Source organism: Pezoporus wallicus, unplaced genomic scaffold, assembly GCF_028554395.1.
Source record: "Pezoporus wallicus isolate ANWC-B61680 ecotype Strahan unplaced genomic scaffold, APGP_CSIRO_Pwel_v1 scaffold_2146, whole genome shotgun sequence".
Taxonomy (NCBI): domain Eukaryota; kingdom Metazoa; phylum Chordata; class Aves; order Psittaciformes; family Psittacidae; genus Pezoporus; species Pezoporus wallicus.
Genome location: NW_026639769.1, coordinates 1,587,991 through 1,608,572, shown reverse-complemented (window position 1 = coordinate 1,608,572; position 20,582 = coordinate 1,587,991). Strand labels below are relative to the sequence as shown.

General features: G+C 37.6%; 1 protein-coding gene across 4 annotated transcripts in view; it reads right to left on the bottom strand.

The window, feature by feature from the left end:
- Positions 1-950: 950 nt before the first annotated feature.
- SLC38A6 (solute carrier family 38 member 6) overlaps positions 951-20,582 on the bottom strand; it is a 39,187-nt gene continuing 19,555 nt past the window's right edge. For 2 of the 4 annotated variants that reach the window (XM_057416082.1, XM_057416083.1), the window contains exons 6-16: positions 20,162-20,240; positions 15,452-15,534; positions 14,911-14,969; positions 10,155-10,220; positions 9,908-9,961; positions 8,324-8,403; positions 7,598-7,698; positions 4,380-4,504; positions 3,371-3,515; positions 3,155-3,249; positions 951-2,026 (exon numbers count right to left, since the gene is read on the bottom strand). In XM_057416082.1, the coding sequence (XP_057272065.1) occupies positions 1,946-2,026; positions 3,155-3,249; positions 3,371-3,515; positions 4,380-4,504; positions 7,598-7,698; positions 8,324-8,403; positions 9,908-9,961; positions 10,155-10,220; positions 14,911-14,969; positions 15,452-15,534; positions 20,162-20,240 (968 nt within the window). In that variant the 3' untranslated portion in view covers positions 951-1,945. The remainder of the gene's footprint in view (positions 2,027-3,154; positions 3,250-3,370; positions 3,516-4,379; positions 4,505-7,597; positions 7,699-8,323; positions 8,404-9,907; positions 9,962-10,154; positions 10,221-14,910; positions 14,970-15,451; positions 15,535-20,161; positions 20,241-20,582) is intronic. The other 2 variants (XM_057416085.1, XM_057416084.1) reach the window with 2 other exon arrangements.

Genomic DNA, 20,582 nt, shown 5'->3' with positions numbered 1-20,582 from the left:
TTCTGGCCAACACTGGACATGCTGTTTCTGGTACTGACAAACTATTAGATGGTTCATCTTATGTCATGGAACATCTACTAGAAGTAATGGCAGTCTTCTTTGGGACCCTTTTCTTTGGGATCCTATCAAAATGTCTGTTAGTTCCCCAGCCTCACCACACGTCGAAATGTGTATTTCTATATTAAAATCCTGATATTGCCCAAGCAAAAAGGATTCCTGAAGCAGTACCAAGCTGCACCACCTGCGTGCATTCAGGCTATCTATCAAAACCGAGGAGTAGTATAAATCCCTAGAGAACCGAGTGACCTGCTGGCATAAGAAATCCTAGTCTGTCATCTCAGAAACAGAGGAGACAATTCCAACTCTATTTGCTGTTCCTCCCTATTAGTCAAGTGAGGATCAAGCACATTCAATTACACTCATATTAACAGAACTGTCCCAGCAGAACTTTCTGGCAATAGTCAACTAATTTGCTAACTCTGTACCTTATGGGCAGAAAAACTTATTTAAATGTCATTTACTAGCTGCTTGCATACTGCATAGATGCATTACTTCACTATGATTCACTTGTGTCTTATTCTACTTCTCAGATGTGAAAGTGCTAAGATAAATTGAAAGAATGATTGCATCTGGAAATACTGAAGATCTTTCCCACTCTCTCAATCTGACTATTTAAGGCTGATTTCTTAACTTTACCCACAGCCTTTCTGTGGAGGCTTAGCTTCTTCCTTAGCAAATAAACTCTCTTGAGACTGGGCTATTTTAAAGTTATCAGATCCCACCTGATAGAAACAAGTTTTAAAAACCTTACCATGCTATCAGCTACTGCTTTACTACTTTTCTACTAATATGAGAAACTTCCATGGTGGGTCCTCAATACCATGCTTAACAGAACCTGGCTGGGTGTTGAAAGCTGCATTCACATTTCATTTATGCAAGGAAAAGAAATCTAAAAGAGTACACTGAAGTTTATAGAGATCCAAGGTAAAATTAGGGTTCCATAAACATAAGATTTCCTTTGTCTTCAGAGCAGAATTTCACATTTCAAGCCCCAACCTTCTGACATACAACAGTACATAAAATATAGAAACACTATTTCAAATATGAAACACTTGTAAAAATAGGAATAAGAAAAACAAAAGAAGTCTTTCACTGGGAGAAATACTGAGGTGCACTGAATAATATCCAAAAATAGATATTAGTTGAAAAATGTCTATTATTAACAGCAAAATAGAAATACTTCCCAATACTACTAAAAGCTGTTATGCTAGATGGGCAAAACCTTCTATTTTAAAAATTACTTCAGTATGATTCTAGTAGGTGGAAGTATAAAAACTGTGTTTCAAAAAACAATGAACAAATACTATAATGATGCGCCCATTAAACTGGGCTAAGGGAGTTGGTTTCTGGATCCATGTTAGGATAAATTAGGGTAAATATCTGGAATCAGGAAGTTCTTAATATGAACTGGCTGAAATTTTGGAATTATTCAAGCAATAGAAATCTTTCACTGTCTAGGATAATGTGTGTATTATACTAAATGCACACATCAAGATACGCACATCATGACTGATGTGGCATATCTACATAGCAGATCTATCCAACTCATTGTCTTTGAAACAGAAGTTAGTTCAAGATTCTGCCTTTGTCCACCACATGCACTGAAGCATTTTTGCAATGCAGAAATTCAAGAGACCTTTTTACCCGTCATGATTTCAGAATTAAAAACTATTATTTTAGAATGGCAAAGACTAATCGTCCAGTAAGTGAAGAGAGTGACTCAAGATTAAGGGAACATCACTAATGCAGTGAAAAACAGCATTATTTCTTCCAGAGATAGCTTTGGTCAGTGTTTCCCTGAGGATATCTAGCATTCATCTTGGTAGTTTCGACATGTCTCTGGTTCTTGTCCTTCTGAAGCTGTTCAGACACCAACAACAGTCTGTTACTGGTCAGTCCAATTGAAGATTATTAGAACTAAACTGAGAAGGCCAACACAAATGCCAAAACCAACCAATGCACATGCCTGTCAAGAAAGAAAACCAAAAATTAGTTTACATTATGTCTAAGGCTCAGAACTAATGATGAAAAAAATCCTGCAAGAACAGATTTAAGTAGTGTCTTTTAAAATAATCTTTAATGTTCCAGATTTTTCAGTCTTCAAACACAAGGTATCTGTTTAGGGAAAAACTAAACTAAGCCTGCTCTGGGATAGTTTCATTGGGAACTCTGAGAGCAGTTAGTTTGCCTGCTCACACTACCTGTCTGCAGATATAACCCAATAAATTAAGAAACTGAATTTGTATTTGACTCAAAATTTAATTAAAGTTACAATGCACTCTTTATATTTTTTAATAGCCAGATGATAATAAAACTACAGCTCAAGAGATGTTTGCTTGCCGATTTATAACAAGGCCCCAAAACTGTTGGAACTAGTCAAGACTTTAAATAGTCCAAGAGCATCATTATTAGACACTTTTTCAGACTCCTAAATTTGTCAATACAAGAGCAGCCCTGTGAATTGTAAGAATGGCTGAAGGACTTAAGCATAAAAAGTTTCTCAGCATTTTAGCCACTGTAATGAAGTTGCTTTGCTGAGCAGTAGTTAAAATGAAGACAGTTCCGGTGCAAAAAGCAGGCTGCTGCACAAATTCCAGCTGGAGTTTAACCTACTACACCAAAAGAGAAACCATAAAGAGAAGAAAAAAAAAAAAAAAGGTGGGGGGAGGGGGAAAAAGAAAGGGATGGGTGGGGAAAATGTTTCTGAGAAGGCTTACATAAAAAACAAGCATAAACACCATTTCAATTAAATGCAGTTTGGCTTTGTCCCAGCTGCCCAGACAACATCAGAGTAATGCGTAAAAACTGAAGAGAAATTGGATTGAAAGTCAACATCTGAAAACTATAGGGAAAAGCATGTATTCAGCTCAGCAGTCCAGCATATGGATAAACTACTAGTCAAAACTCTCTTATGGAGGAGGAGTTTCAGAAAGAATAGAGCTATCACGAGGAACAGAGCAAAATGTTCTCACTACAATTCACAAAATCTGTGAGCAAGAGCTTTGCCCCTTGGATTACGTACTCTACAGCATATTGAGATGAATAGAAAATGAGGCCACTTGAATATAATTAGCACACATTAGAAAAAGCATACCCCGAGTTTCTGTCGTGATAAAAGGTCCTCTCTGCTAAGTTTCAGATAAAATAGTCCAGGATAAACAAAAAGCAAACATGTTGATGTGGTTGAACCTTTAAGAAACAGAAAGTAATCTTGCTGTAAGTAAAAACTTAAAGTACATTAACTTATAATTTTAATGAATTTTCTGAAGAAAAGTTAAATAAAAAAACCCCAAGAACCACAACAACTTACCAACTACTCCAAATACATTTTTAATGTCTGGCACGTACATCGCAAACAACACAACAATTGTATTCAGTGTTAAAGTGACAAGGATATGGCAAATCCACGACACAGGAAGATGAGAGAAAAATACCATCAATACAGCTTTTCTTGCCTACATGATATGAAGAGAAACATTGCATGGATAAATATATAGATACACTTTATTTAATCTTATCTCAATTTCATAAACTTGGGAATGACATCATTCAAGATGTGAAAAAACATTTAAAAAATCAAAATACAAAAAATTCAGTAACAGTCAAATGTTTTGCCTTTCTGTAGCACAGAGGTTACTTTAGTATTAAAGCAGTATTTATCACATGGCCATTAGTCTTAAGGAATTACTCCTTTTTTGCAGGGACTAAAACAGGTCTGTGAGATAACGCTTTGTCTCTTTAAGCGTGCTTGGTAGCAAACGTCAGCATGTTGCCAGCTTCTGTAATCTACTTCCAGATACATAGTTTGCTTGCAAACATTTTTTTGGTCCTAACAATGAATTTTCAGTTCAGTCATGGTACTGATGATCTAAAGTAGTTTTTTTTTGTAAAGCAGGTCAATATGTGTTTCTAATTTACAATTGAGTTTTCAAGTACAAGTGTGTTTGTGTGTGGGTGCGTGTATGTAGAAAGGAAAAACCAAGTCAGCAAAACTCAATTTAAGAACGGGTAAGGAAAAAAAAAAAAACCAAAAAAAAAAATCAAACCAAATAAACTTTAGAAGTTCTGGATTCTCTAAATTAAAAACAAAGCTGTGGCCTAGTTTTAATCTGGAATCTGTCTCAAGAGCACAAATTAGCTTAGTGGTTAGTTGTTATTTTTGAGCTTTCATGGAACATATGCAAATATGTGGTCTTTGATCAATCACCTGACAAGTGAATAAGATACACAAGACTAGATGTGACTGAAATATTGCAGTCTGTAAAGCATTAGCATTACCATTGCTTACTGCCAGCTTCAAAATGTTGAGGAGTACTTACTGGGAAATGGATTAGAGGGACTGTCAAAAGCACAGCAAACAGGATGGCTACTTTAACAGTCATGATAACAGTATCATGAGGCAGGTACTTGCTGTAACCCTGTAGCAATTCAGAGTCCACTTTGTCTGAAAACAAGAACAAAAAAATACTTTGTTAATAACTTGAGAACTAAAATAATTAACAATGCATATTAAGCCTCCATTCAAACTGATCAATTTGCTTGTGACTAACATGGAGTAGTTACACATGCTTTGGCATTACTGACACATGAGGACATGCAGCCTCCAGAAAACTGAAAAAACTTCAGGAGGCAAGTTGCTGGAGAGCCTCTGCTGAAGCCAAAGCTACAAGATACAAATATGAAGGAGAAAGCATCCAAAAGAAACATGTGGTGACATCAGGCCAAGGATACAGTAAAACTTGTGGTCAAAAACTGTGTTCAAGTCTTCAAAAACTTGGCAGCTGAGGCTCTCAGTGACATGCTTTAGCAGTGGTCTCAGCAGTCCTGTAGTAATAATTGGACTTGATTATCGTAAAGGTCTTCTCCAACCTAGTTGATCCTATGATTGTTCAATGTGCCTGAAACATTCAACACTAGATTCTTTGGGTTGAACTAAAAAGCCAGAAGCAAATTAATTTTGCTAAGTTGCATTTCCTTCCTCCCCACCCTCCCTCCCCCTGAAAAACTACGTGATGTACAAGGTAGAATTTCATGATTTGAAAGAAAAGCTGCAATTCTAATTTAAAGGAAGAAGGGAATGTTCAAAACTATGCTAGTGTAAGTGCTTTTACTGGCCATAGTTAGCAATGTATTGTTGGATGACACAGAATAATAACTAGCATCAGTTACATTTGTGACAGATATTTCTCAGTTAAAAAAAAAAAAACCAACAACCAACCCAAAAAGCACAACACCCCACCACCACCCACAAAAAATCCCACCAAACAAAACCTAAACAATCTTTACCTTTGAGTTTGCCACTTTAAGGTGCAAATTTTAAGTTAACAGCAAAACCAGAGCTCTGAAAGCTCTGCGAGTACTGCCCTGACTTTTGGGGGGATTTTGTGGCACACGTTGACTTTTATGCTTTTTGGAATTCAGAATGGACCACAGCTTCCAGTGTCCAGTCACCACACAATGTTTTAAATTCACAGAAAATAGAACAAACCTCTGAACCACAGAAAGATGAAGCATGTCTGTTTTCAAAGAGGGAACTCTCCTTTTGTTTTCAATTTTAAAGAAAATGTTTTAATTTTCTCAGACTGGTGTTTTAGGAACAGGGAACAGATTCTCTCTATTTAAAGAAGTTAATTAAGCAAGACAACCAGAAAGTAAAGAAAAAAAGCTTGCCAAGAGGGGAGGGGGGAGATGACATGACAACAACAAAAAAAAAAACTCTCTCAGATATCCACTGTTTGTCCCTCAAGTCTAAGGGTTACTGAAAGAAATAAGGCTTGCAGAAAAACAGAAAAATCCCAGTGAAACAGACTAAAGGACAAGTCAGGGCCTTGTCCTAAAGACAGAGCAAAGGTAACAGGAACTCTGATGGTTTCTAGGACAATAACAGTTTTAATTTTTCCCCCTCTTTTTTTCTTTTTTAAACTCCTTGTTGAGCCATCATGTGGAGCCAGGTGGCCATCCTGCACTGACTGCTCCATCTCTCAGAGTGTCACTCAAAATTGTGTTTTCCTACAAACCACATGGAGACAGTCAGGAAACACTAATAGTGGCCTATATGCGATTAAAGGTTTCAAGTTTGTTTTTTTTTCTGGACTTCTCTAGTTTGTCTTTATGTTACACATGAAGAAAGATATCATGAAGAAGTCACTTTGTGCACTCCTTTAAAATAAAGCTTTCCTAAATTAGATGACTCATGGGATATTTTTCCCCCCACTTCCAGCAGACTTCTAGTGCAACAGCTACCATTAGCTCCAGCTGAGTTGTAAAAATACAAACACGAAACAGAAAAGCAATACATGCTTTGTACCCAAGCTGTACCAGGCAAGGAAAAACTGCTGCAAACTTTCACACCTACCTAACATTAGGGCTGGCTTGCTGTGGGTCAAATTCCTCTCATGAAAGGCAACAGCCTCAGAGACAACAAATGTGCTGGGATATCACAAGGTTAATTAAGTTATAAATGTCCTAGAAGGTACAGCCTTAGAACAGACCTTTCAACCTTGTTTCAACCAACTATTACCAGCTCTCAGAATTTCACACAGATCACAATAAATCCATTCTCAGAATATAAATGACAATATTATAAGTCCAACAGTATAGATGCTTGTTGTGGTATTGTGTCATTGGTCGCTTGTGACTGACCCAGGAGATGACAGTCTTGTTCAGAATGCATGGGTAAAGGTCTTTCCGAATCTTCGTTAGCGAAGACAGGCCTTCCTCATTGGAGAAGGAAAACTCCTATCTTAAAATCCAGGCTGATGGAGCTTGTCTAGCCTTGTACAGTCTTCCATCAAAGAGAAGGACACTCTTACAAAACCTACGACCTGAGCACTTTGCTGTCACCATCCTAGCTCGCTAGGCCGTGGCAGTTAAACCTCAGGTGTAAATGGTGGGGCCAGTTCTGCGCAAGCTGCGGCTCACCTAAAAAATCCACTGCGCAGGCTGGAAGGGCTCACTGTCACTTGTCTGAATGGACGGGCGAGGGCCTAAACCATAGGTGACAAGGTGCATGGGAAGCTGCAGATCCAGTGCTGCATGTGGGCGGACCAGCGCATGGGTAGCTCGAGTTAGCTCAGGAGTTGACAGCCGTGGTCGGACACTTCCTGATTGCCTAAGCAGCCTTTTTTTTTCAACCAGATTTGCATATCCCACGTGCCCTTGGTCATGGTGCTTGTAGTAAGCGTGGTTAAAGCCCTTCCCAAATCTTTGCTCGCCAAGCCAAGCCATCATAGTGGCAATCAGTAGTTTAATTACACAGTATTAGAGAACATGAACCATCAGCTGCAGTTTAGGGATGACTATCTTTCTGTATAGCATTTTAGGGCATAAACCCTGCAAAGTTTAGCTACATTACTCATTGAGAAGTCAATGAGACTGTAATATTTTCCAGTGTCAGGCAAATTCTTAAGCCTTCAAAAGAAGATTTCAGAGCTTTCAAGTACACCAGTGGACAAAAAAGCCTAAAGTACACCAGTCAGAATGCCTTTGTCATTATTATTAGCTTTCATTCTAAAGAACACTTGAAGAATATACTTACCATAAAATGTCAGGTACCCAAACAGAGCAGACATAAAGTAAATTAGGAAACTCAGACCAATTCCTGCGACAGTTACATTCTGCATTCTACTTTTGGATGGACTAAAACACACACACAAAAACCAGAAAATTAGTGCTGCTGAATCTGTATCATGGACTGTTAAACACAATGCAACTTCCATAGCAGCTTGCCTTTCGTAAGAGAGCATTGGCTTAAATTATAGCAACTGAGGATTTGCTGAGGTCTGTGCTGTCAGGGGTTTTAAAAATATTTTTAATCTGATCATTAAAGGGCACTTTTCACAGCAGTCTCAAAAGAGACAACAAATATCATCCCCATCTTGCAGGGAATTCAGACATTCCAGAGTATTTTTTAAATCAAAATTTTGATTTATACAGGATGACATATATTCAGAGCCAGGAACAGAATCTGGGTCAAAAAGCCCCCACTGAATCAGATGTGACCAAATGCAGATTCAGCTACAGCAATAAAAATTAACTAATAAGTACCTTAGCAAATGACCTTTTTTCTCCTGATTGTTCAGGCTCTCCTGTAAGAGAGGAAAAGCCAGTACAGGCTAAAACTGTACATTTCCCAAATACATGAAAGCTACTTAATTGGCATTTTTTGAGGCACTGACTTGAAAATAAAATTTATTCAAGATTTAGGGAAAATATTACAGAAATACTATCATATTTTAATATTGTATGTGCTTTCATACATTACCTCTGGAGCTCACAATAGATGGGTAAGACTGACGTATGGCAGAGAAAAGAGAAGGCCATAGTTGGTATTGCATAAGCACTCTAAAATAGAAGAAAAATATCTTGTAGATTGTTTGTTATTACAAATGGTTGGAAAAATATCTGGATGAATTCAGATTTTGGTTCAAGTGCTTGAAGTCAGTGGAAATCTCTCCACGTTGATGCTTTAGATAAATCACCACCACACAGAATGGCATCTGAATTATTCCACAAAAAACGGACCTTCTCAATAAGTAGCTTTTCAAGTCGTGGTGACAGCTTACTGTTTCATGAGCAGAAGTCATGCTTTATATGACAACCGAAAGATTCTTTTTTAGCTATACCGAGGCCAAGTACTTACATAAAGAGTACGATATGCCCCAGAGTCAGTGAATCATTCATGGAATTTTCTAAGAAGTTTCCTAAATTCTAATACCCATAGCTACCTGTCAAATAACCGATTCCTTCATCCTGACTTCACTTTTTTCTTATTACTCCTTGACAAAAATTTGCATACAGCATTCAGAAAATGTAACATGCTTGGCATCTGAAATTTTAAAATAGTTACATAAAGTTGCAACCGCACAGTTAGTGGTAAATTATTCCAAAACCTCACAATAAAAGAGATGAATCATCTACTATAGCTTACTTCAAATGACAAGTGGAGTAAGCTGAACTGTAACAAACACTTTCATGCTGGCATGATCAGGCCCATAATGGTAAAAATATGCCACTTCCTATTGATAAAAGTTAAAATTAAAGAAGTAGAGATGAGTCCCAAGATTCTTCAAAGCACGAAACGCCGGAATCTCATGGTAGATGTTTCTGGTCAAAGTAAAATTTCTTCTTTGATCTACAGAAAACATCTCTCTTGTGTTTGCACTGCCCCAGATTCCCCCAGGTTTTTCTTGGGAGGGTGGGGCTGGGTTGTTGTGTTTTTTTTTCAGAGAAGTACAACTGTGCCCTTCCTAAATTCCACTACACTATAGGCATATGCCAGATTCATTCTTACCTTTTTCCCTTCCTCTTCATCCCACAGAGACTAGGGTTCTACATGATACTTCCTCTCCTGCAAGCCTTGATGGGTGATGATATGATTTAACTGCCACATTAATCAACAAATACCAGAGCTGGCATCCAGTGAAATGCACAAGATTGCATTAGGCCTGAATAATTTGCTTCATGTGAGAAAAAACTAAGGTTAGGTCCAGGCAGTTTCAGGAAACCTGTTCTACATCGCTAGGAACTAAAAGTGTGCATACAGCCAAGCAGCACTGACTCCCAGCTGAGGGCATATTAAGCTGGCTTGATCTGACTGCATCATGAGGCTGACCACTGCTGCATCTGTTATACTTTGTAAAATGTTTTCATAAATGCTAAGTTGGACAGCCAGCCTTCATATAAAAAAGAGCGAGACTGGATAACACTTGGCAGGAGGTATAGGAAATATTTCAGCACCCTATAACTAGTTTTACAGAAGAATAGCTTATCCTGTACAGAGTTTAAAACCCAATTCTATGAAAACCACCACCCCCCTTTAAGTTTGCATATTGTTAATAGAGATTACCTCTTTTGAAAGATGAAAGAGCTTTGCTTTACAATCCCCAGTAGAATTTGAAACCTGTAAGACATACATACAAAAAAAAAAGGTATAATGAAAGAATAAGCCCAAACCACAGATATGAAACTTTTTAGTTTCTGTGGTGATTAAGAGAAGAAGGAATTTAAATTACAAGTAATTGTGAAAGTGTTAATCAAAAAAAGTATTAGTTGCTAATAAAATTAGAAGAACTTCAAAACAGCATGCACTTTACCTGTAAGGTCTCTACAGCACTACTTACAGGCAGAGGACAAGGGATTGACCATTTTTTAACCATAATCTGCAAAGACAGCATATTTAATGTATGAATGATACCCTAAAAATCAGTTTAAATTTACATATATGTAGTTAAAACATCAAACTGTTGGTATATAAAGAGGAAGCTACACCCATAGTAAATGAACAGGCTTGACTGGCAGACAGGTAGGCCACAAGAAGGAAATTTGACAGAAAAACTTGTCAGTGCCATTCCATACAGCTGCTCACCGCACACAGCTGGCAGCCTTATGGTGTGCCTATCTGGAGGTGGTGCACTGAAATGAGCTCTGACATTAACTGAAATACAACTGGTGCTCCACATTCACCCTCTGTGTTTCATGCTAACTGCCTCCCATACAGAATAGCTGTTGTGTTAGCTATTCCAGGCACTTTCTCTAAGCAGACAAGCCCTTAACAGAGATAGAGCAGAGCCTAGGGCTAATCTTAAAAGGCAGAAACATATGGTTTGGACTAGAAAGCAAAGGAAAAAACAATAAATGCAATTATTGTCCCAGAATGTCATGGGGGCTTTAGCTACACCCTGCTGGTTTAGGGACTGCTAAGTAACAGGGCTGAAAATCAAAGGGAAATTAAAATAAGAAATTTTACCTCCTTTTTCGGATGCCTAGTTTAAAATGATAGTCGCATTGCTCGCCTCACCCTAATTAATTTCCTATTGTAGCTGCCTGGCTTTAGATAATTCTTTTGAAGCCTAGAGCAAATAATTAAAAACTTAATTAAAGACTCAGATTCACAGGAAGAATAACACTGAAGAGAGTGCTTCTCCTGGCTCAGAGAACTACTTTTTGCTTTCAGCCAAGTGGTGTTTCCCAGAGGATAAGTATTAGATGTGCCTTGCTGTCATCAGTGCCACGAGAAGCAAACAAATGCTGCCTCTGGTCAAAATACAGGGAAAGGAAACTACAGGTACACGGCACACTGAGTCCACTGTGGCAGTAACATGCCTTGAGTTGCTGTGAGTTGTTTTTAGTCACGCAATTTAAGGTATGGAACTAGGCAGTAGCTTGCCCAACAGCAGTCTGCAATCCTTGTAGGATTCTCAATGGAAATCCTCCAACCATGATTATGACACTAAACTGGCACTGCTTTATACCAGGAGAACTGTTTTACCTTCTTTACTGACCAGCTAAACTGTCTCCCTCTATGCTACAAGAACTGCAACCTCATCTGAGGAAGGGTGTCAGAAGAAATAAGAACATGGTGGTATTACATCAAGAAGTTCAACTAAAGAGCAAGCATGGGAGGAAAAGGAAAGGGATTAAAGCATAAAGGGACTTTAAAGCATAACTTGTCCTGTATCCTACATATGCATGACACTGTCCCATGGATCACCCCTGCTCATGTCCCTTGCACATTATACACTGAGCAGCTATGAACCAAGACACAAAGCCAGGCTGCTGCTGCAGTACTACAACCACAGATGCATGGCTGTGCTATCTCCCCAGGAAGCCCGCTCCCCAGGAAGCCCAAGCTTGTTGGCTAGCTGAAGACATTCATGAGGCTGAACAAGAAGGCAAAAATATTATTTCAAGGAGATCTCTGTATTTTTAAAGGCACCCAGACATGGGAAATAAAGGAGAGGCTTTGAAGGCTCCCAAAGCAGAAGGCTTTGTGGGAAAACTCTGCCTAAGGATAGAACAGGCTTCCTGAGCAATGAAAAAAGGCGTGAAGCTGAAAGGCAAGCTTCAGGGAAAGTAAAATGTCCTGGCACTGGTGGGGACAGGGCTTCCTGCAAGCTGAAGAGCAAAATTCTCTATAAATGTTGCAGAGGAAGGACAAGAGAAGCCAAACCTAAAAATCAAAGAAACATTTTTCTAAAATAAAATTGGTACAGATTAAGAACAGATTGAAATGGAAATAAATGAGACAAAATAAAATGCACCAGGTGCATTTAAAATCTGTAATTATATTCACCCACCTCCTTAATTTTTCAAATCTGTTTGGGTTTCCAGCTGTAGTCTAATGAGGTCCCCCCACCCCACAACAGGAAGAGATTTTTAAGTTGGCAGCACAGCTCAGTTAGCTGAGCAGTCATGCAGGCAGCACAACCTTCCTCTGGAACTTTAGGCCCATTTCATATAAACATTCTTTTCAGCATAACAAACATTGAGGTTTAAGTGAAAAACACTAAGACCTAAAGAAAGATTCTATTGAAAATAGAAAGCCACACCAAAAACATCACAAAACACTAATAAGTTATAGGCCAAAAATGTTCTAATATTCTCAGTGATACTGCCTTTTTCTACCCTGCAAGGGGAAAACAGGAATCCCTTTATCCCAGCAGTACTGACAGCACTCAGAAAAGAGGGGATCTCTGTGCTTAACATTGTTCATTACACATGGCAGGTTCCCAATAAGCATCATATTTTGCTCTAGGAACATAAATGAGTTTGAGAAAAAATTCATCAGGAATCATTTATACCTTTGTTGAACAAGCTACCAATAGGACTGTCTCCACAAAAAAAAAGGGAAATCTTCTAATAATTACATTTAGTTTCCTTTCACTTAGCATTCAAGTCAGGGAAGTACTCAACAATCAGAAACAAAAATGCTCAGACCTCACAGAATCTGGCTTTGAAATAACAGTTGCATGTATTTGTTTTCTCCCAGATGAGCTCATCTGTGTTTTCACCTTTTTCTAGTCTGTGAGGACTACAGCCAGTATATTAACTTTAAAAGAAAAGATACTGAAGCAACAGAGAGGAGATCCGTGACCTGTCAAAGAACCACAGCAGAGTATAGAGAACAAAGGCCTCTACACTTTGTGCACTCACTACACTGACTGAGACTGACTATTGTGCCTATCATTTCCACAGGCTCTATTAAAACTGTGGCTTGCTTACAAAAAGCTGAACAGATGGTATGCACTTGGAAATGCACAGATTTATTGTACATGCAAAATACAATTGTATGACTTCTGTATGACTGTTTCCTTCTGGAACAAATTAAAACATATCTTCCATACCGAAATTAACATCGTGCAAACTAAAACACCATTTCAACAGCACATATCATCCACTTCAAAGCAAATAGATATGAAAACTAAACCACAGTTAATGCCTTTGAGTTCCAGTGCCTAGAGAAGTCAGAAAATATGCTGTGAACAGTATTAGTTTTCTTTAAATATCCATAATGGCTTTTAAATATTTTGATTTCAGTTAGATTTACTGAAGCTGTTTCTTTGTCATTTGACAACAGAATAGACATACAGATGCAACCACTACATAAGAAATCCAGTAGTCTGTGTACTCCTCCATTAGCACTTCCTACCTACTTTTTTTGCTAGAGAATCAAAGCTAAACCCTATCTTAAATCATCCCACCTTAATAGGCCTGCACACAAGTCATCCTTACACAGAGGCCTTTTTGGAGCCCCAAAATTGTTTTCAAATGTGTCCATCCATTACAACAGCTTCCTTCACAGATGCATACTCATTCGCATTGAAATCCAGGAGCTGAACTTATTTCAAAACTCTTCCAACTAGCTTCAGCCAAAGGCCTATTTCAGCATTATAGTTAGTGCCTTTTCCTGATTTTTTTTCCTTTTTTTTTTTTAAAGATAAATTTTAGGAGAGAGGTCAAAAGTTAAGGCAATTTATAAATATTACAAATGAATTTCCATTAGCTCCAGGGAGGCTGTGGCTGCTCCTCAATGTCCAGCTTAGGAAGAATACTTCCCAAGGTCCTACAAACACTGCAATTCTCCAGGGATACCCTAGGGAGATGTTTTGACAGCTTTGAAGTTTGGTTTTATCACATGGTTTAGTTCCTAATGGATTGCCTTGGTCTCCTGGATGGCATGTTTGTTCAACTTGCCTTCAACTCTGTTTATGCTTTTGTAAAACAGGTACTAAATGCAAGCCAATGCAAGCCAGAATGACAGGGAAGAGGGTTAAACATTTTTTCAGGCTCCTAAATAAGAATCTTATTTCTATACCTAGATGACAGAGTGTGAGTTGCTTGGTTGTACCACATATTACACATGTGCATTAATACACTTTTTTCCCCTGTGAAAAGAAAAATAGTACAACTTAAAGGCACATTTTCCTTCTTAGATCTGCCTAGCAGGTCTCACTTTTGGTATCTGGAAACATCTACCTCACACAGGCCTTGAGAGAGTGAACATCAGGGTCAAAAAAAACCCATATGGCTCAGAGAAAAGAACTTTTCCTTTCAGTGCAGAAGAAGAATAAGGTCATTGATGTATTAATGAATCTTGTAAACCACCTTAATGAAGTTCTAGTTTTCTTTGCCTTTTTTTGAACTCTGTCACTCTATTATACATGCAAATCTAATTTATTTGGAGTATATTAAATTTTCTTCTGCACTAGTTGCAGTAAGTAATAGTTAGAAGCTAAGAAAACAGAATTCCATTCCACTACTAGTAGGGAAACAAAAGTATACGTGCCAGCTCCCTCCACTGCACTGTCAGCAAAACAGAAATATTGTTACATTTACCAGTTCAAAATATAATTATTTTGAATCTTTTCACATGCATCAAAGTTCGCCTCCATTTCCATGCCTCAGCAAAACAAACGTAAGCAAGCACACACTGAACTTCGAGAAAACTCATATAAAAAAGTTTCATATAAAAAGTTAAGGGGGGGGACAATTAATTTCAAAACAAGCTAATGAAAACATTCAAACAGTAAGAAAAAAAAAGTAAATCTGCACACAGCTTATCTAACTTACCACAAGAGCAAAGTACACCGTAAAGAAAAATGATAAACTACTTGTGTAGCCAAGAAAGCCTGTAAAATAACAGTAAAAATAAAAGAGAATTTATAAGGAAAGTGATCCTAATGTACAGCTAAGCTTTACATTTTAGGCATGTTTTTTAGGCATGTTTTCTATTACAGTGCTTGGTATCTGGGGCTTAGGACTCAGAATAACAACATTCCAACTGCCTGTCACAGATCATTTATGCAGTTTTGTAGGGCAGAATTAGAACTGGCTTACCACTAATGGCATGCTGTAAGTAAATGCAGCTCTTTAATGTTCTGCTGTAAAGATTTTATTTTAGTATTGCAGACAAAATACTACTGCAACCCAAGTAATAGGTTAACTAGGCAGGGCTGGAAGGCAGAACACACTGCAACAACTTAAGTAATCCCCACCATCACCATCCCCCTGCCAGTTAAAATAAATAACCAACCCATTAAGGTTTTAAAGTCTTCAATTGTAATTGCTACTAAAGTAGAATAATATTCCATTCTCTCCTTTAATTACTCACCAATTTTAGGAAGAAGCGCAAGAGGAAAAACAACGCAGATTGAAGTAATCAGTAACAGCAGTCTGCCATCAAGGTACCAAGACCTGTTGGAAAAATCTACTTATGACTGGTACAAAGCTCAAGAGTCCTAAAAAAATATGTTCTACTTTAACACTGTGATCTTAAACAAAACAGCCACGAGGACAAGAAAAATAAATAATTTCCAGTCTCACATGCTATTTACATGAATCTATATTCCTGGTCTCTATATTGTGATATAAAACAGAGCTCCCAGATTACAGGATGGCGCTCTGCTTCCTCGTTACAAACCAGCACTGAAGGCAATGTTCCATAAGCAAGAGTCTGCACAGATCAGAAGTCTCATCTGTGCAAAGCTATTTCTCAGCAGCACAACATGCAAATCCCTGCCTTTATTCAAAGCAACAATCCAAGAGCAAGGGCATTTCATACTCCGTTACTATTTATACTAGAAATTTGTAGAGTAAGCTACATGTATGTTGAACTGGATTACACCAAGTTGCATATTTACACAACTGTAACAAAGAGCAACATCAATTCCTACTTACAGTTGAACTTCCCTTACAGTTTATTACTCCTACATGATCTTAGCTCCTGACCATTTGCAAGCAGTGTGAGACAGAAAGCTAAGCTACTCAAACTACTTGTTTGGAAATTCAGTTATGTTTTCTAAACGTACCAACTTTCTCTTCTGCCCACCTTTTGTTACCCCTACCATCACCACATTCAAATAATAGAAGAAAACAAGTCAGTCAACTTTCAGTTAATTTGAAATATTTGCTGTCCAGAGGAGACATAAAAACAAACAGCAATGAAAAGGACTTTAACTTTGCACAAAGTGATCACTTATTTCTTACATACATCCACACAAGAATTAAAGGGGATGGAAATGATGATATTGAAATCTGCTATAATAATGCTATAAAACTATACATGTGAAAAAAAAGCATGGTAGAGGTGTATGAAGTTAATACATTTAAAAAAAACCTATTCAAATATATTTTACTTCAAAGTATCAAAATCTCACCTGCAAATTGAGGAAAGTACAGATGGGTTAAGAAAACAGAAACATCTTGAAGGCGGCTCCCCCTAACTGGCAATAACCATATCCTGTCCTGATAAACATCTTGCACATCAGTCTCCAACTTTACTACCTATAAACACCTTGGCCTTTGACCTTCAAGTTTATTTAGTCCAGGATATGGTTAGCACCTAATAAACAGGCAGCACCTCAAGTTATCATAAGGAAAGTAGCATAACACCTGTTTAAAAAAAAAAAAACAAAAACAATATACATATATTACATAGTGGCATACATCATGGACAACCACTTGTGTCAATTTTTGTTTGAAAAAAACCACTACATAAACAGAGAAATTTCAAGTTTGAGGGCATCTTCACCACATCAAAATCAAAGTAACCTAGAAGTCTGCATTAAAAATTACTCAAAATACATCATTCTTAAAAATACATTAAAAATATACTACTAGCCCAGGTCTGCTAGCACTACAGTGAGAAAGCAGCTTTCTGAGTTCAGCTCCCTGCTATAGTATTCTTCACATTTTTACACATTTAGCATACATGTATTTTTAAACTTTTTCTTTCTGTATGGTGGATTTTCAGATTAGAAGGAATAGTAACATAGCAATAGGCAAAAGTATAATGAATATTCCACTAGACGTACGTGTGGGACCTCTGGTTTAAGTCTCCTGATTCCAAATATGCAGGAGATCCACAGTTGCCATCATAGCTCACAAGCTCAGCAGGACAGAGGGAAATTTATTTTGGTTACCTCATGGTAAATGAAAAAACATTTTTGGGGGTCAGGGGGGTGGTGGGGGAGGAAGACTACAATGAGGTGATGGGAAGGAGAAAACAATTATGTAAACTTCTTACTTTTGGAATACCAATTCTTTTATTTGAAAGATCTCATAAAATCTGAATAGTGGACCATTTACTAGTTAGCAATAAATGTGTCCATTTTCCCCTCAAAATACTGTGGTAGAAATATACTTATTTTCCAAAAGAGAATGTTTTGACACTGCCTTTAAAATCAGTTTGATCTGCAAATATAATCTTATGTGATAAGTGTTCCAAATATGAAATATGGAATATAAATCCTTGACTGTACAGAAACTGCTGTGGCATGCAGATGTTCCTCCACCTCCCCCATATTTTAACTAAAAGCAGGCATTTATAAATTGCTTTAATTTCATTCCTGAATGCAACAAGACAAGAGGTTCATATGTTCTAAATTAGCATCATACTCTCAGTCCATATCAATTATATAACACACAAGCAAGACAACTTAATTGCATCAATCATATCCTCCTGACAGGGTCATTAAATGTTAACAGACGGCTCACAAATTACAACTTTTTAAAAATCCTCATTTGAAACTACATTCATGTCATCAATACTATGTGGAATTCTTGTTATGCAGACAGACAAATATCTCGCAATTAACAAGTGCTCATGCTGTATTTTTTTGTTTTTTAATAAAGATGCATTACACACTGGCTCAGAGCCTTTCAAACACATGCACACCTGTTAACCTTCATCTATAAAAATAATTCACTGTGCAAAACATTCTTTAAATGGCTTTCCCAAATGTATGGCTTGGGAGGATTTATGCTTATAAAGTATTTTCACAGATAGGCTAACTGACACTTCTGATACATTCTAACTACAGTTAAACATAAGCTTTGCACCCAAATTAAAGAGTATCAGATATTATAATGACTTAACAAAGAATAGTTGCGCAACAACATCTGGTTCAGCTGGTGTCCAGTTCAAGTTTGATTAAGCTAGTCATCATTTATGCCCTTTCCATAAATAAGTTGCTAGTTAGGTTTAATATTTGATTACCTATTTTTGATGAACCGTTTCCTGCAATTTAAAAAATGGTCAGTAAAAAACTACTCTTAAAATCTGTGAAGAAATACACAGAAACAAAAGATTATGATCTACCATGGCAATTAATCTAGCAAAAGATATGAAACACAGGTGTGGGCATACAGAGAAGGTAAGCAGCATGCACATACCTGGCACACTCCTTGACCATGGACTGTGTTCGGAACAATCATTTGGGCAAAGAACAGAGAATTCAAATTGCGCCAAATAAAATATCTCAGTGGAAGAGCTCCCAATAACAGAGGCAGAAACAGGACAAGACCCAGCTGACATTCAGCTTATCACTTGAGCTGTGGTTACTATTCTTGTGGACAATTTCAGCTCTTTCTAAGCACAAAGTATTTTAGAACTTCATTCCCATCTCAAACTGCAATTTCAACTAAGGAAGAAGTATAGGCGGTAGCAGTGCTGAGAGCACACTGAGCATTATTACAACAATTCAGGTGATTTGCAATATCTAGTTATATCACTATAACCTCTCCGCGTGTTCAACAGTGTTTGCATCCAGAGATCTGTGCTAGGACCTTGATAAACAAAGCGTCACCTTGCATAAACAGCGCTGACATAAAATTAAAATCAGTAGTAAGTGACATTATGTGCTAAATTTGGGGACAGACAGACCGGAATGCACACGCAGCAGATACAGTAGCAGGCTCAATACCACTGTGTATGAAGAGTGGAGTTAAAAGCATGATCTTGAAGGATAAGGCAATAGCCCCCAAATATAAAAAACTTATGGCTACCACACCTGCAAGAGGTACATTAGCTGACTCAAAATAACATATAAACGTAAAAAAAAATAACATATAAAACGTAATAGTTAAAGAAAAAAAAGAGGTCTCTTACTAAAAACCTATTATTGCAAGGGCCAGGAGGACAGAAAGCAAGATTACGACGTCTCTTTTCTCAAAATGGTTGTTACAAAATGGAAAACTTTTAAATGGCAAGATACAAAATGAATTAAAGTATCTTCTAAAAACCTAATTTCAAACTGAAAATTCACCCACAACATTCAGGAATAATATAAGCATCACACAGCCTTAAGATAATTTCACCACATGTCAATCCAGAGAAAGTTTTGAGTTCAAAACATCTGAAAACAGCAGTTTGGGAAAACGGCCGTAACACAATCTAAGATATACACTGTTCTGAATGACAGCAGCGTTGGGACAACTTGAACAAGATATCTCAGTGCTGAAGCTGCAATATTTGTCTCAGCACAGATTATTTTTTGTGACAGTTCCGACAGAAATCCGAGGGACATGCTCCTTACATACAGCTTTCTTTACTGGAAGCCAAGTTAGGGAATTATAAATCAAGTCTGGAAAACTGGCATTTTTCCCAAGACAAGTCCAATTACTGGAGCAAGACAGCAAAATACTGAAATTTAAATGTCTGATGGTTTTTGTACTGTGGTTTTGAAATATGTAAAGTGATAACATGACAGCAGTTTAAATGTTTCTCCTCTCCCATCTGTCCCCTTCTGCTTCCCCTTTTAAATTTTTACAGAAGAGAGATTCCTGTAGATGGAAGTTTTGCCAGCCTTTAAGGTCATCTGATGGGAAATCATAAGGGAAGAATCACGCTCTATGTGTTTGTGCTGCACAAGGCTTACACGTGCCAAATACATTTCATATTCCAAGAACTTCTGTAGTAAATAACTTTTTTTTTCAGCATGTGAGATCAGAGGGAAGCATCAGTACCCATCTCCTTCAGAAGTACTGAGCCACTTGTTTCTTCAAGACAAACACAGAACACGTATGAAACATTTTTCCTTACCCACTCTCATCTTCACTTAAGAATCCCGCAACAGCACCAGGAAGTTCAGATTTGACAATTAAAAGGTAAGACGACATAGCTGCAAACAGAAGCAAAACAGATTTAGTAGAGGGATACCACTATCTCTGGTTGTAACAACTAGCATGACTTAACCACAGTTATGACTGGAACATCTCAGTTATATTAGACACCATGGCACCAGAATCAATTTATTTTCTCATATGCTTCCTTTAAAAATAGCTGCAAATCACCAAGTACTGTATTCATGTTAGCTGATGCCTCCAAAGATATTGTCACAATGTGAGACTTGAAACAAGGAAAACATAGTCCAGAAGACTGAAAGGCAGAACAATATAAAATATAGGCCTGACCTTTTACCTGGGAATACAGACCTACCAGCTAGAGACACAGCCTACTCGGC